This window comes from Aquarana catesbeiana, linkage group LG10 (genome assembly GCF_042186555.1).
Source record: "Aquarana catesbeiana isolate 2022-GZ linkage group LG10, ASM4218655v1, whole genome shotgun sequence".
NCBI lineage: Eukaryota > Metazoa > Chordata > Amphibia > Anura > Ranidae > Aquarana > Aquarana catesbeiana.
This window is the reverse complement of record NC_133333.1, coordinates 78,287,098-78,303,840: the sequence shown is the minus strand read 5'-3', so window position 1 is coordinate 78,303,840 and position 16,743 is coordinate 78,287,098. Positions and strand designations below refer to the sequence as shown.

At 41.5% G+C, this 16,743-nt stretch overlaps 1 protein-coding gene across 1 annotated transcript in view; it reads right to left on the bottom strand.

Moving 5' to 3' along the window:
- The window catches only part of CNOT3 (CCR4-NOT transcription complex subunit 3), a gene marked incomplete in the record, with an annotated part of 468,179 nt that overhangs the window by 261,311 nt on the left and 190,125 nt on the right, over positions 1–16,743 (bottom strand). Inside the window, 1 exon segment of the mRNA XM_073602305.1 lies at positions 11,243–11,465. Coding sequence (XP_073458406.1) covers positions 11,243–11,465 — 223 coding nt within the window.

The following is a 16,743-nucleotide window of genomic DNA, read 5'->3' as shown; positions in this document are numbered from 1 at the left end:
CTGCACCTAGTATGGGTAAACCGCAGCACATCAGTGTGAATGCAGCCCTATACCATTATGTCCAATGTATTGCTTCACACTGACCTGAAGATCTTCTTTCCTGCTGCTGTCACCACTCTGGAGACCGCTAGTTGGGATAAGAGGTGGAGTGCAGTTGGTATCACTCCGCATGGGACAGGAGCCAGCACTACAGAGGAGGCATCAGCTTATGCGGCTCTTGCTTCCAACTACAGCTTCAACTTTGCACTCTCTTTCATGCTCTAGGATGGCGGCTCAGCAAGCCCAAGCCACGATCTACCAGTCACCTGGCTGCAATCTACTGTTAGATCACGATTTACAGGTTGCTGACCCCCTTTCTAGGCTATCCACACAAAAGAACAGAGCAAGAGGTAATTGCTATAATTGCTCAGTTAAGGTGTGGTCCTGGAATACAGGATTGTTTTGGTTGTTTATTGTCCTAGTTCAGTTAGTTGCAGTTTGACAGACAGAAATTGCAGTGATAGCTGGTTGCAGAGCTGGGCCCGCAAATGTAAACATAGCATTTATGAGCGGCTCAAACTATCTGCAGAATCTTTGAATCAAGTAAAATCTTCAATAAATAAAGTGAGATATTTAAGACTGAGATATCAGGATCGACTATCAGGTGAGACAGCTTTATTTAGTGAACTCTTTCTACTGGATAGAGTTTGAAAATTATTTTCGGAAGAGTGAAAATGTTTTCTGGAGTGGCCCAATCGTCATAGATTGCATTGTCTATTGTATTTGTTCATGAAAATATCATTTTTGATTTTGAAGATCTCTTTGTACCCAAAGGGGCATTGGTGAGACAGAGGAAAATCAAGTGTGACAATGGAGAGGGTTTTTGCGCACAGAAGCCAGCATATCCAAATTAAGAAGCATAGTGCATGAATCAACAACTTTAAGTGTATAGGAGTCTGGAGAGGAGAAATATTCTGCAGCCTTCTCTAACACTGCCTCCAGGTCCTCTTCATGCTTCACTTCCTTTACATCCACTTCTTCTAAGCCAGGCATAACGGGATCCTACTGAGGAGGAAACGGAATGGGAGAAGGAGCTTGGCGCTTTGGAGCTCTGGAAAGAAATTACTATATTAAATCCGTTAAATGTCTGAGAAATTGTGACATAGTTGCAGTAAAATCTGCATTTGTCAGGGAGGCCGCTTGTTGCATGCCTTTGACAAAACCAGAAGCAGATGTAGACACCAGTGGTAAAATTGAGTCACGCTCTGGTGTAAGGGGAGCATGGTCACTCTGAGGAGTGCTGTGCAGGCCTTCAGCAGAGCCAATGTTGCCCTAAGTTTCGCTTGGTTCGCCATAGTTACAGGTGAGGGTGATCCCCTGTGGGGAACCCAAGTGGAGTAGAGGAAAAACATGCCCTGGAAGTGTGTGAGTATAAGGGCTCTAGGTGGAAGTGGCAGTAAAGTGTGCAGCTAGTAGTGTAATGCAACACCTGGCCATCCACCCGAGACTAAGCTCTGAGTGGTAGAGTTTAATTCAAAGTTTGAAAAGTTTACACTGTAAAGTGAACACATTCCAAACAGTCCAAGTTTTTACATTACCGGTCAGGGATACAGGGTGACCCTGTCTTTACCTGTCCACGACGCAGGACCCTATATAGATTCCAGGTTTTGTCCATCATGGTGGGCATAATCCAAAGGAGTCTTCAGGGTCTGGATTCTACAAGGGGGATGGACTATGGCCCCAAACCTGTATAGAACCCTGCGGCTAACCAAACACACTGCACTATCTACCAAGGTGAGTGCCTAACGCAGGATCCAATGCCTAAAGCAAATATTACAGGAGAGCCCAACATAGTGGGGTCCTGGCACAGTCCCCAAAGAATACACTAAGGGTTATCAATCTGGAAATACTTCCCCAGAGCAGAATAGGTCCATCACCTAAAGAGACTAGCAAAAAAACGAAAGGCTCACAAAGTGGGTGGGGTTATTTGTGTACACTCTATGGGCAGCCTTAGCATTTTTTTTTTTTGCAAGTGTCCAATCACTTGAAGGTAGCCTGCTGTGACATTGCGAGGCACAGTTCAGCAATTGGGTATAAAAAGGACATAAGATTCTCAAAAGGTGCAGTTTGAGAAGCATGTTTATTGTGAACGAAGAAAGATGTGCTCTTTTCTCCGGAATTGGTAGCTCCAGAATCAAAAAAATAAAACAGAGGTCACATAGGCCTAGTGCTTTATCCTCAATATAAGTCTTTACTAAATAAAAAAGGTAAGTATTATACTCAAACGCATGCATCACAGCTTTAAAAAAAAAAAGACAGCTTTAGGTCCACGATGCAATTTATCACATAACACATTAAATATCCAGCAGTACAGCAGGCTAACGAGTTTTGAGAACTTGCCTCTTCCTCTGAGCCAACCAAACCAAGATTCTCAAAGGTGCAGTTTGAGAAGTTCTGGCATGCTTATTGTGAATAGAGGAAAACATGCTCTATGTTTTCTCCGGATTTGGTAGTTCCAGATCGGGGCTGTGAGCTTGAAGGTTCTGAAGTGTCTTGGGTGGGAGGGAACCTTCAATCCGGTGTCCAGGCTTTGCTTGACTCCTGCAGCCTTTTTGAGTGAACAGGTATGCAGGATCGATATAAGCAAGATCTGAGCATAGCTCAGGGTAGTTGCTGCCAGGCTGTGTGTCTGCAAGTGTGTGAAAACAGAGGTGTGCTCCAGAGGTGACTTACTAGGGAGACAAGACTCAATCGTGGAGAGATTCCCTTACTGGGTACGGGGAGAGTTGAGACAGCTAAGCGGGTCAGCGGAGGACCGAGAGAGCTGAGGCAACTAGTGAGTCCAGAAAAGGGGATCTATGAGTCTTAAGATTTTAGAAGAGGCTTTGCAGGCACTGCAGAGGGAGTTAGCCAGAGCACAGTCAAACTTGGCATGATATAGAGAGGAGTTGTGGTCCTTTTAAAAATTATAGAGTCTATAAGCTATGGTGTAAATCACTGAAAATCGATTACACCTGATGTACTGACGGCCTATCATAGTTACATAGTAGGTGAGGTTGAAAAAAAGACACAAGTCCATCAAGTCCAACCTATGCGTGTGATATATATGTCAGTATTACATTGTACATCACTGTATGTTGTGGTCTTTCAGATGATTATCTAATAGATTTTTTGAAACTATCGATGCTCCCCACTGGGACCACCGCCTGTGGAAGGGAATGCCACATCCTTGCTGCTCTTACAATAAAAGAAACCTCTAGGTAGTTTAAGGTTAAACCTCTTTTCTTCTAATTTTAATGAGGGGCCACATGTCTTGTTAAACTCCCTTCCGTGAAAAAAAATGTTATCCCTATAGTGGGGTCACCAGTATGGTATTTGTAAATTTAAATCATATCCCCTCTCAAGCGTCTCTTCTCCAGAGAGAATAAGTTCAGTGCTTGCAACCTTTCATCATAAATAATATCCACTTTATTGCCCTTCTTTGTACTCGCTCCTTTCCAGTACATCCTTCCTGAAGACTGGTGCCCAGAACTGGACCGTATACTCTAGGTGCGGCCGCAACCCGAGTCAGAGCGGGAGAATTATCGTTTTATCTCTGGAGTTAATCCCCTTTTTAATACATGCCAATATTCTATTTGCTTTGTTAGCAGCAGCTTGGCATTGCATGGCATTGCTGAGCCTATCATCTACTAGGACCCCCAGATGATTTTCCATCCTAGATTCCCCCAGGAGGTTCTCCCCCCAGTGTATAGATTGCATTCATATTTTTCCCACCCAAATGCATTATTTTAAATTTTTCTACATTAAACCTCATTTGCCATGTAGTTGCCCATCCCATTAAATTTGTTCATCTTTTTGCAAGGTTTCCACATCCTGCAGAGAAGTTATTGCTCTGCTTAGCTTAGTATCTTCCACAAATACAGAGATTGAACTGTTTACCCCATCCTCCAGGTCGTTTATGAACAAATTAATTAGTATGGGTCCCAACACAGAACACAGGGGGACTACACTACCCACCCCTGATCATTCCGAGTACTCCCCATTTATCACCACCCTCTGAACTTGCCCTTGTAGCCAGTTTCCAATCCATGTACTCACACTATGGTCCATGCCAACGGACCTTATTTTGTACAGTAAAGGTTTATGGGGAACTGTGTCAAATGCTTTTGCAAAATCCAGATACACCACATCTACGCACCTTCCTTTATCTAGATGGCAACTCACCTCCTCATAGAAGGTTAATAGATTGGTTTGGCAAGAACGATTCTTCATGAATCTATGCCGATTACTGCTAATGATACTGTTCTCATTACTAAGATCTTGTATATAGTCCCTTATCATCCCCTCCAAGAGCTTGCATACTGTTGATGTTAGGCTAACTGGTCTGTAATTCCCAGGGATGTAATGTAAGTAATGTTAGGCCAACTAGTCTGTAATTCTCCATCTCATTTCTTGAGACAGTAACAAGCCAAAAAAGTACAAATACCCCCCAAATGACCCCTTTTTGGAAAGTAGATATTCCAAGGTATTTAGTAAGAGGCATGGTGAGTTTTTTCACGTTGTAATTTTTTTCCCACAATTCTTTGCAAAATTAAGATTTTATTTCCCCCCCACAAAATTGTCATATGCACAGGTTATTTCTCTCACATGGCATGTGCATACAACAAATTACACCCCAAAATGCATTCTGCTACTCCTCCTGAGTATGCCGATACCACATGTGTGAGACTTACACAGCCACATACAGAGTCCCAATATGCAGGGGGCACTGTCAGGCATTTTAGGAGCATAAATAACATATATAAATTTCCTCACAACCCATCACACTTTTGAAGGCCCTGGAGAACCAGGACAATGGGAACGCCCACAAAAGTACCCCATTTTGGAAAGAAAATACCCCAAAACATATTCTAATGGAGGCATTATGAGTCTTTTGAACATGTCTTTTTTTTCCACGTTTTTGAAAAATTTGGAAAGAAAATGAAAATGCATTTTTTCTACACATTTTTATGGCACCTACGGGCGCTGATGAGGATCCACTGATAGTGTGGCACTGATGGGCACTGTACTGGCACTAATAGGCACTTTAGTGGCACCGTACAGCACTGCTGCGGCACTCCTTGGCACTGCTCTGCACTCAAGCAGCCTCATGCTGCAATTTCACCCTCCACTCCTTACACGATTGGTGAGAACCGGAGATGACGCCGGTTTGTTGACAGTGATTACTCAGTCCCGTGTGCGTGCCATAGGGGGCATGCAGCAGCGCGATTCTGGCAGGACATCTGGCCAGAATTATCCGACCCCGCTGTAGCAGTCATTCGGCTATGGCCCGGTCGGTAAGCGGTTAAGAAGGTTGCTGCACCCATGCTTCAGCAGCAGTAAGGGACTACTATGAATGCAAGGCCTAGTCAGGCTGTAGTTTAAATTACTGCAGGCAGCGCTCACAGTGCTGAACATTGCAGAAGCGGGAAGCAACATACATGCTAGGATTGTTAACATGTCAGAGGTCTTGTCTACTTCCTGCAGACTGCATTAAATCTGAACTCCAAAATTAGGCTGGGTACACACGTAAAGGTTTTTTCTTTTTCAAACCAATGGGCTGAACAAAAAGAAGAAAAAAAAAACCAAAAACTTTGAGGTTCCCGTAGTAACTAAGCGATGTTAGTGCGACAACCTACCCCACTGAGCTATTGTGTTCTGACACAGGAACGGATAGGATGTTGGTTTCCAACATGCTCATTTGTGAGGCTGGATTCTGTCGGACAGGAAGCTGTGTACACAGAACGAAAGTTGTCCGTTTTTTGTCGAACCAACTGTTTTCAGCCCGTGTGTACCCAGCCTTCACAGCTGAACTGACTCCATCTACTGTGCTGAAACTGCTTTACAGTGATTTCACTTCATGCTGTGAGCTTCTCACACTGTGAATTAAAAGCTGCAGGATTTCAGATTGAGCTCACCCCATTTCCTTTTTCTACCTTTTTACCTTGAAATAATGTTCAAGTCTCAGAGAAAAACCTGCTAAAATTATATCTACAGTACAGCTCCCAGTAAATTAGCTACAGCACAATGGTGGTAGTAAAAGAATGGCCCCTTTAAACTGTTATACTGATGGCATGTGGAAGAACATCTATTAACATGGTGCTTAAGGTAGTGTCCTCAAACATTGGAGGACAGTCAGAAGAATGAAAAGAACGACCCCTTAGAGACAAATATGATTAGTGTCAGTAGTCACTTATATAGAAAACAAAAGAAGCTTCACTGATCCTATGTACCTCACTCCGCCTGGTGCAATTGGAGCCAGAACTACGAGGGCACTAACAGACCCATCAGTCAATCTCTGCTCACTGCTCAAAGCAACCTCTGGAGGAACCCTAGACTTTTCACAGAACTCTGGTTGAGAAAGGCAGATCTAACATTTTCCTCCCCTGTGTCTGGCCCACCTCTTTGATTTATTGGATAACATCCACCCAATCAAGGCATTTTGACATTTGCATAAATCTTTCCAGGAGTGAGCCTATTGCTTGCCACAAGACAGAGGGCTTTTGAGAGGCACACTGAGACAGAGTACCGTTACTGATGGGGATGTTGCGGCAGATCCTCATTTACCCCTTTTTGTATATACTGGCATAGTACTTTTGAAAACAGACTATCCACCTGACCAAACTGTCTTGTAATGAGACCCTTCCCAACCAGACACAGCAATAAATACCTTAACAGATCATCTAACCCTTGGCCTCCAATAAAAAAAAAAAAAAATTACGTTTAAATAATTTACCTGTCCCCTTTGATAAAGTTTCCCCTCTTTCCATCTTCTGATATCACACTTTTCTTCCACTTTTCAAAATTTTTTTTCTTCTCTTCATTTTTCACATTAGGGTGTCCATTTACAAAAAATTGCTGGACAAATGTCAAACACTTGCAGAGCTGCACTCAATTTTACCCGTAATTCCTCGTAGTTGTCCAATATGATTATTTTTTCTGATCATCAGCTCCAGTTCTAGTTGCCGCAGTACATTTTTATTTTTTTTTTAAACCACAAATCAGGAAAATACCACATTATGGCCACTAGATGGTGGTGATGATCACAAGAAAATAATAATTATTATTATTAGACAAAGCTCAGAGAAAATTTGTTCTGGTTGGGTGAATGCTTGTGACACTCGTCCAGCAAATTATTTTATAAAAAGAAGTTTGTGTTTCTTAATGTTATAACAGTCCTAATGTAGCTTAAAAATATTATGCAATAAAAATGTATAGAAATATTTATAACTGTACTAATTAAAATATTACTCTGGGGCCAAAGCAACTATGGGCTCTTTATTTACAATAGGAATGTAAATAGCTTAAAAAGAATATATTCTGACAGAAATTTGCTGTTGTAGACTTGTTTAAGGGCTCACGTACACAGAAGTAAGGGAATACAGCATAAAATATGACTATTTGCAGTACCCAAGAGCTTCAGCTGGTGCATAATCCTGCCATTAGGACTGTATCAACAGAATACACTGTACGTAGGTATACTTCTGTAAACATTGGTACTTGTGTTTGCAGGCTCACCTGTATGGGCATCAATTCCAAAAAGGGGAGGTTTCATGCTCAGGAATTTATACCCATATGTATTTTCCTGTAAACAAAAAGTACTGGTGTTTGCAGGTATATACCTGCATACAGCGTATTTTGTTAATACGGTCCTATGGTCAGAATAAGATAATCACATTTTACACTGTATGCCCAAACATGTATTTGTATGTATGTATGTATGTATGTACAGTGGGGAGGGAAAGTATTCAGACCCCCTTAAATTTTTCACTCTTTGTTATATTGCAGCCATTTGCTAAAATCATTTAAGTTCATTTTTTTCCTCATTAATGTACACACAGCACCCCATATTGACAGAAAAACACAGAATTGCTGACATTTTTGCAGATTTATTAAAAAAGAAAAACTGAAATATCACATGGTCCTAAGTATTCAGACCCTTTGCTGTGACACTCATATTTAACTCAGGTGCTGTCCATTTCTTCTGATCATCCTTGAGATGGTTCTACACCTTCATTTGAGTCCAGCTGTGTTTGATTATACTGATTGGACTTGATTAGGAAAGCCACACACCTGTCTATATAAAAGACCTTACAGCTCACAGTGCATTTTAGAGCAAATGAGAATCATGAGGTCAAAGGAACTGCCTGAAGAGCTCAGAGTAGAGCTGCACAATTAATAGTTAAAAAATCGTGATCTCAATTCACCCCCTCTGACGATCTGTCCTGCAAAGTCTGCCAATTCTTTTATATAAACAAGTGGAGAGACTATGTGCCCACTGAGGTGTCCATTTATGAAGCAGTGATCAGCGGTGATCCCCGGGATCGCCGCTGATCACAGTCCATAAACAGTTTACGAAACAGAGATAATTGGGGGGAGAAGTGTTTGAACTTGTTCTCCCACCGATGATCTCTGCACATGGAGAACCCTTATTGAATGACACAGTAACGGCCAGTTTATGAAGCTGCGATCTCAGCGATTCACTGGCGATCTGTGTCAGAATTCACACTCCCCGATTCACCAGCTCAGAGGTGGAGAATCGGGGAGTGAAGAGAATCTCGGGGGATCCGAGGGGGAAGGAGGAAGGAGGAAGATTTTTAACTTCCTTCTACTTCAGACCCCCCCAACACTGTAACCATGTCCCCCTGTCATATATATATATATGTGTGTGTGTGTGTGTGTGTGTGTGTGTGTGTGTGTGTGTGTGTGTGTGTGTGTGTGTGTGTGTGTGTGTGTGTGTGTATATATATATATATATATATATATATATATATATATGTGTGTGTGTGTGTGTGTGTGTGTGTGTGTGTGTGTGTGTGTGTGTGTGTGTGTGTGTGTGTGTGTGTGTGTGTGTGTGTGTGTGTGTGTGTGTATATATATATATATATATATATATATATAATGTGTGTGCATATACATTATATATATATAAAATATATATATATATATATATATATATATATATATATATATATAGGGGGACTCTTTTTTTTTTTACATTAACCACAACATCTGTCAGTGTATTGAGCAGTGATAATTTATCACTGCTTAATAAACCGACATCTCTGTATTTCTGTGAATTTCTGATACTGTAATCTCCTAAAGTCTCACGAGATTCCAGTATCCGGGGCCGTTCTCCAGTGTTTGAAGCATTTGTAGATCACTTCACTCCTCCAAAAGGTGAAGCGATCTACTCCGCTTCATAAACTGGTACACAGAGGAGAAAGATCACCTCTGTGAATGCCAGAGAACGAAGCAGTGAATAGATTTCACTGCTTCATAAAAGGACACCTAAGCTGTCAAAAGAAAGCATCCCAGCATTCTGTCAAGTCTTTAACTTGATACATTTTAACTAAGCTTCCTTCTTAGATCAAAGGGAGAAAACTTCTGTGTAAATAAATAATCCAGGCAGTCTGCCAAGTTTTCAACAACCTGTAAATGCAGGAAGTTTAACCACTTAAAGTCTAAATCTTTTTCTGACATTTCTTTAAGTTAAAATCAATATTTTTTGCTAGAAAATTACTTGGAACCCCCAAACATTATATTATATATATTTTAGCAGAGACCCTAGGGAATAAAATGGTAATTGCTGCAATATTTTATGTCACACTGTATTTGCCCAGCGGTCTTTCAAATGCAATTTTTTGGGAAAAAATACACTTCAATGAATAAAAAAAAAAAAAAAACGAAACCGTAAAAGTTAGCCAAATTTTTTTTTGTTTTAATGTGAAAGATGATGTTACGCCGCGAGAATCGTGATCTATCTTCTAAGCAAAAATCGCGATTCTCATTTTAGCCAGAATCATGCAGCTCTAGCTCAGAGACAGAATTGTGGCAAGGCACAGATCTGTCCAAGGTTACAAAAAAATTCTGCTGCACTTAAGGTTCCTAAGAGCACAGTGGCCTCCATAATCCTTAAATGGAAGATGTTTGGGACGACCAGAACCCTTCCTAGAGCTGGCCGTCCAGCCAAACTGAGCTATCGGGGGAGAAGAGCCTTGGTGAGAGAGGAAAAGAAGAACCCAAAGATCACTGTGGCTGAGCTCCAGAGATGCAGTCAGGGCTTTATGGCAGAGTGGCCCGACGGAAGCCTCTCCTCAGTGCAAGACACTTGAAAGCCCGCATGGAGTTTGCAAAAAAAAAAAAAAAAAAAAAAAAACACCTGAAGGACTCCAAGATGGTGAGAAATAAGATTCTTTGGTCTGATGAGACCAAAATAGAACTTTTTGGCCTTAATTCTAAGCAGTATGTGTGGAGAAAACCAGGCACTGCTCATCACCTGTCCTATACAGTCCCAACAGTAAAGCATGGTGGTGGCAGCATCATGCTGTGGGGGTGTTTTTCAGCTGCAGGGACAGGACGACTGGTTGCAATCGAGGGAAAGATGAATGCGGCCAAGTATAGGAATATCCTGGATTAAAACCCTTCTCCAGAGTGCTCAGGACCTCAGACTGGGCCGAAGGTTTACCTTCCAACAAGACAATGACCCTAAGCACACAGCTAAAACAACGGAGTGGCTTCACAACTCTGTGACTGTTCTTGAATGGCCCAGCCAGAGCCCTGACTTAAACCCAATTGAGCATCTCTGGAGAGACCTAAAAATGGTTGTCCACCAACGTTTACCATCCAACCTGACAGAACTGGAGGGGATCTGCAAAGAGGAAATGGCAGAAGATCCCTAAATCCAGGTGTGAAAAACTTGTTGCAGCTTTCCCAAAAATACTCATGGCTGTATTAGATCAAAAGGGTGCTTCTACTAAATACTGAGCAAAGGGTCTGAATACTTAGGACCATGTGATATTTCAGTTTTTCTTTTTTAATAAATCTGCAAAAATGTCAACAATTATGTGTTTTTCTGTCAATATGGGGTGCTGTGTGTACATTAATGAGGGAAAAAAATGAACTTAAAAGATTTTAGCAAATGGCTGCAATATAACAAAGAGTGAAAATTCAGGAGGTCTGAATACTTTCCGTCCCCACTGTACATGTATATGTATCCTTATGCATATTTATTTCAAGTAGGGAAGAGCATTCATCTTCAAAAACAAGTTGGGCCAGGGTAAGTCCCATATTTACATTCTAACAAGTTCCCAGGAAGAAGTCTATAGGTTCAAACTTAAGTCAAATATCTGTGCATGCATTTAGTTCTAGGTCTACAGGCGGGTCACTGGGTAAAACATGTAGGAGAACAAAAAGAATGAAGTCACTTTTTTTGGACACTTACGAATGTCTTCTAAATCAAGGTCATCATACAGGAATTCATTCTCTTCAAAATCAGGTTCTTGGGAAGAGTCCACGTAGTATTCTACATCATCCTTAATCTTCCTGATGGCGTCCACATTGATGGAGTCATTATCCAACATTCGCAGGATGGTTTCTAGCATTCGAATGTGATACCTATGCTTCTCTATATGCCGCTTCAAGCCCTCGATCCTGTCCTGCTTCTGCTAATACCGGTATAGAGGGTGCCATGGAAAACAGAAAGTACACAACACAAATAAATACCCTTCTCTAAAAAGGGCCACTTAACATTAATATACATTCTAACTTGGACTGAAATGATTCGACTTAGAGACACTTGGCTGGAACTGATCAGCTAGCTTCTTCTAGCTACCATTTACAAGGACTGTCTGCTTTCATTAGGTAGCCTGAGAAGATGTAATTTTTGCTCAGGGTTTGGGTCACATGAAAAATAGGATCTTTATACAAGGGTAACATCTTTTTATTTGGCTCCATTGAAGGACACAGGGATTTTAAAACCTCCATGGTATACTGCTGCCTACAGGAGACTTAGACACTGCCAAAAAAAAGTACAAAAAATAACCAAAAAGAAAACTGTAGGCCTACATTAGTTATCACACACACACACACACACACACACACACACACACACTCCCGCCCCCTTCACTAAACAACCAACAGGTCTCAGTTTAAAGCAAAGCAGTACCAAAAGCCTGAGAGAAAAGGAGTTTACGACAAGTACGCAAATCCTATTTTCTCTTTTTTCCATTCAAGTGGTTGTAAACTCTTTACAACAACTTTATACTATAGGCAAGCCTATAATTAGGTTTACCTGTAGCTACACTGGATATCTCCGAAACCTGCATGGTTTCGGAGATATCCCTGTATTTGCATGTGCCGACGTCATCGGCACATGCGCACTTAAAGAGGAAGTAAACTCTTCTAAAACCCCCCCCACAAAAAAGACAACCTGCAAGACAAAAGCATAATGAGCTAGTATGCATAGCATACTAGCTCATTATGTATTACTTACCTCAAATTGAAGCCCCGAAGCCGTTCTCGTCTCCCCCTCCGGCTGCCGACATATCCTGGAGTTACTTCCGGGTATCGCAGATCCGGCGATTGGCCGGAGCCGCGATGAAGTCACTCCCGTGCATGCGCGCGGGAGACGCCGGTAACGGCACACAGACTGATGCAGCGGCACATAGGTGCCATTGCGTCAGTTTGCTCTAGTGCGCATGTGCCGATGTCATCGGCACATGCAGGGGACATCTCCTAAACCGTGCAGGTTTAGGAGATATCCTGGTTAGCTACAAGTAAGCCTTAACATAGGCTTACCTGTAGCATAAAGTTTAAAAATAGGGTTTACAACCACTTTAAGCAAATTGAAGCAATGGCACGTACATGCTGCTGCTTCAGTTGTACTGTGCCGTTACCAGCGGCTCCTGCGCGCATGCGCGGGAGTGACGTAATCGCGGCTCCGGCCAATCACAGCGCCGGAGCCGCAATACCCGGAAGTAACCCCCCCGGAGAGATGACGGCCGCCGGAGCAGTGAACAAGGACCGCTGTGGGGGCTTCGATCTCAGGTAAGTAATTCATAATGAGCTAGTATGCCATGCTATTGGGACACAGGAATTCTGAAACCTTTCAGAAATCTAAAAGCAGTCCAGCTGAGGGGTGGGAAACCCTTCCAAAAAAGAGAACATGCCCCACAAGAACAAAGGTCTATCTGTAGCTCAAAGAGCCACCTGAAGAAACGAACAAAAGATAGCATAAGATGAGGCAGAAAAATCCACATGCCCAAATGTGCATTGAGCACTCACATCTAGTGGAACGACCCCTAGCTGGAAACACCCTTGAGGAACTAAATCTGAACAATGATCTGTTGCAACCACCTAGAATTGATGGAGAGCGAAGCCCCTCCACTGAATCATTAGAAACAAAAGAGGATCCCAGCTTTCTAAAAGGAAGCCACGGCGGAGCAAAACTCAACTCGAACTACATCCAGGCAATGGAGAGATCTCCCTCCGAAAGACTGGAGCTGGACATAAGGTCAAATGCCCAGGTTAAGATGAAAGGCAGGGACCTTTTGATTGATCGTGCTGGACAGTGGAACGCACGCCAAACAGCCAGTGTGAGCCGGGAGGCACCATTGATCCAGATACACGCTAGTAGCCCCAGTGCTGGGTTAAGGCACCCATATATGTAAGCAGGCATTTGGCTGTTTTTATTTATTGTTTTAATAAAACGGGATTACACTATTGGTTTCCCTTATACATTTTTACATACCCCACTCATGGTCTTGGGGAGGAAGGATTTATATCAAAAGCAGTGTTCAATATTGAGCAAGTTTTACTTTGCAAAAAGCGCTCTTTGACGTTCTTTTTAACTAAAGAGGTCACTTCTATCTGGTAAGCAGAATAAACTTATGGAGCACTTTGGGTGTATAATTAACAATTGGTGATGGATTATTCATTATTGATGCCATATGGAAGATATTAAGCACTGAAGAAATTTATGCACAAGGACTTTGATTCACCATTGTTTATATATTCTTTTTGTGTTAACTATCAAATATTTATGTATTGAAGATATATTTTTTTATCAGAGCACATCGCACTTTAATATTGGTATAGAGGAATTCTTTAACCAAAAAAAAAAAAATTCTCTCTCAAATATTCACATTAACAAATTGCACATATCATTGGACCTACGGTCCTAATATGAGCACCCCCTCACATTACATTCATCACTATCTAAAGTAGACATACCTACTTAAAGCCTTGTACACACGATACGATTGTTGGCCAACCGAGATTCTGATTTTTGTCAAAAAGGTGTGTGCCAGGATCTTGTCTTGCATGCTAACGCAATTGCCGTGCCACAAACACAAACGAAGTGACGTACTACGAGGAATTTTAGCTCTTGATCGCCACCTCTTGGGCCCCTTCTGCTAATTTTGTGCTTGTACTTTCGACTTGTGTGACGGATTTGTGTACCTACCATATGAATATCTGACGTCAAACCGTTGTCTGCCAAAAATTTACTAGCCTGCCATTCAATATTTGTTGGGCGAAAATTGTACAATTGTCAAAAGGAGCGTACTAACGGTAAGATTTTAGGACAACAGTCTGTCATCATATCGTGTGTACAAAGCTTTAGTCAGGGGAGCAGCAGATAATATAATTCACTTATTTTAGTTATTGGCTGGAGGTATAATTTTATTCCAGAGACCGCCTTAGAAAGAAGGCCTAAACTATATGCAGGACCAAAAATGGGTTCCATGCAAGATGAGGCCATCAATTCAGACACGTGCCCAGCTGAGATGATGGCTACAAGGAAGAAAAAAAAACAAAAAAAAAAAAAAAAAACAAAACTTGTAAGTACGTAAGGGTAGAGAGTGTAATGTTTCTGATATGTTTAAATGATAGCTTTTGTACCTAGAAAACTAGATTTAAAACTCATGGAGAGGATTTGACTGGGTATTAGTATTTATGATTAGAAAGTAGAAAGCCAATGGTCTTAGTACCATCTTTGCACTGGAACTTTGGTCTAAGGGGCAAACTTTTTTTTTTTTTCCAGCTGATGTTTTTTAACAAAAATATCCACCCCACAAAGAAACTTCATAGGTGAAACCCCTGGCATCACACCAAGCAATGTGCACCTTCCACATACGATGGCAGACCTTACAGAAGTAGACTTCCTAGGATTCAAAGGTATAAAACACTCTCAAAGAAGCCCCTGCACCTTAAATTCTGGGCTACAACAGCCCAGGACACCAGACGGACTTACCAAATGTCAGAGTCAGATCTTGAAGACACTAAGCCAGAGATAGCGTAGTCCTTGGTGTTTAACTGATTTGACCACAGACCACACACACTTGTCCCACAATGACAGAATGTCATTTTGCAGATTTATGAATGGAACTTGACAAAAACACTGTCTCGAATGAGGCTGACATCAGGCCCACTACTTATGCAGATGTGATGAGTTGGATGGCCCTTTCATCGGAAGGAAGAACCCTAGGACTGGAGAGGCTGAAGCTTCCCTAGGGGATGGAGCACCCCGATTTGTTCAGTGTCTAAGACCAGCCACAAATATTTTCCAAGAGATTGGTTAGAGGAAACAAGCCACAACTTATGGAGAATCCATCCGAACCTCTAACATCTGGAAAATCAGGGAGATGTTGTCCTCCAGAGCTACATATTTACATAGTTAGTCAGGTTGGAAAAAAAAAAAAAAAAGACAAGTCCATCTAGTTCAACCAAATAAAAAAAAAAAAAAAAAAATACAATCCCATATAAACAATCCTTCACCCACAGTTGATCCAGAGGAAGGTTAAAACCCCCAGCACAGCATGCCCCAATTTGCTAAAGCAGGGAAAAGGATTCCTTCCTGATCCCCCGAGAGGCAATCAGATTTTCCCTGGATAAACTTTACCTATAAATGTTAGTACCCAGTTCTATTATGTACATTAAGGAAATAATCCAGGCCAACTCTGGAGGGAGTCTATTCCACATTTTCACAGCTCTTATCGTGAAGAAACCCTTCCATAACGAGAGCTCTCATTGGCTGTTCCCTCAAGGGAATACAAGGTGAAGTCTGTTAAAGGTAAAGAATTGTAAAGAAAATGCACGCTGGAGCATATAGGTTATAAATGAGCAGCAGCTTAAGCAATTTGTGATACTATAGTAATGTATGGAAGCAGCGCTAAATCAATAAACAGGTAATTAAATCCTGAATCAGTATTTGTTAAAACAAAAATATTAATGTGTTTTTATAATGACACTAAAAACTTATTTTGTGACAAACTATAAAGTGACACCAAACTAATTTGTGAAAAAAATATTAAGTCCATAAAAAGCCCATTAGTAAGAGCATAAAAGTAGATGTGTTGAAAAACAAAGTTCAAAAAGGAACAATCAATTCACAATTATTCCATGAGTGTCCCCACGTTCCCAATATTTAGTGCTTCCACCACCCGGTGACACCAGAAAAATAAGCCTCTTACCAGATCCTATGGACCATTATATAGTATGGTCAAATGCGCATGTTAAATCCCTTTCAATAGGAAGACTCCAAACACCCAGTCAGGGTTGATCCATCAGCATAATGAAAAATAAAATGTATATATACCCCATAGTTTAGTCCGTAAAGTAATTTAAAAAAAAAAAAAAAAAAAAAAGCATAATCACAAGTAATGTAACTTGTAAGCGGAGCCACACTACACACTTACTGGGCAATAGGCCTAAAAAACTTGCATTTAGCGATAAAATTAAACAAATAAAATTGCTCTCTCATAGACAGCAAGCTGTGTGCCCGCGCTGGACTCTCCTGCCAGTCTGGAGGCGTGCGTGATGATGTAGCATTGTAGCCACGACCAACGCATTTCGTAAGAGAGAGGACTTTGTCTAAGCCAGTCCTCTGACAGTGCCATCTCTCTGATGAAAAGCGTTGGGCGTGGCCACGATGCTAGAGGATAG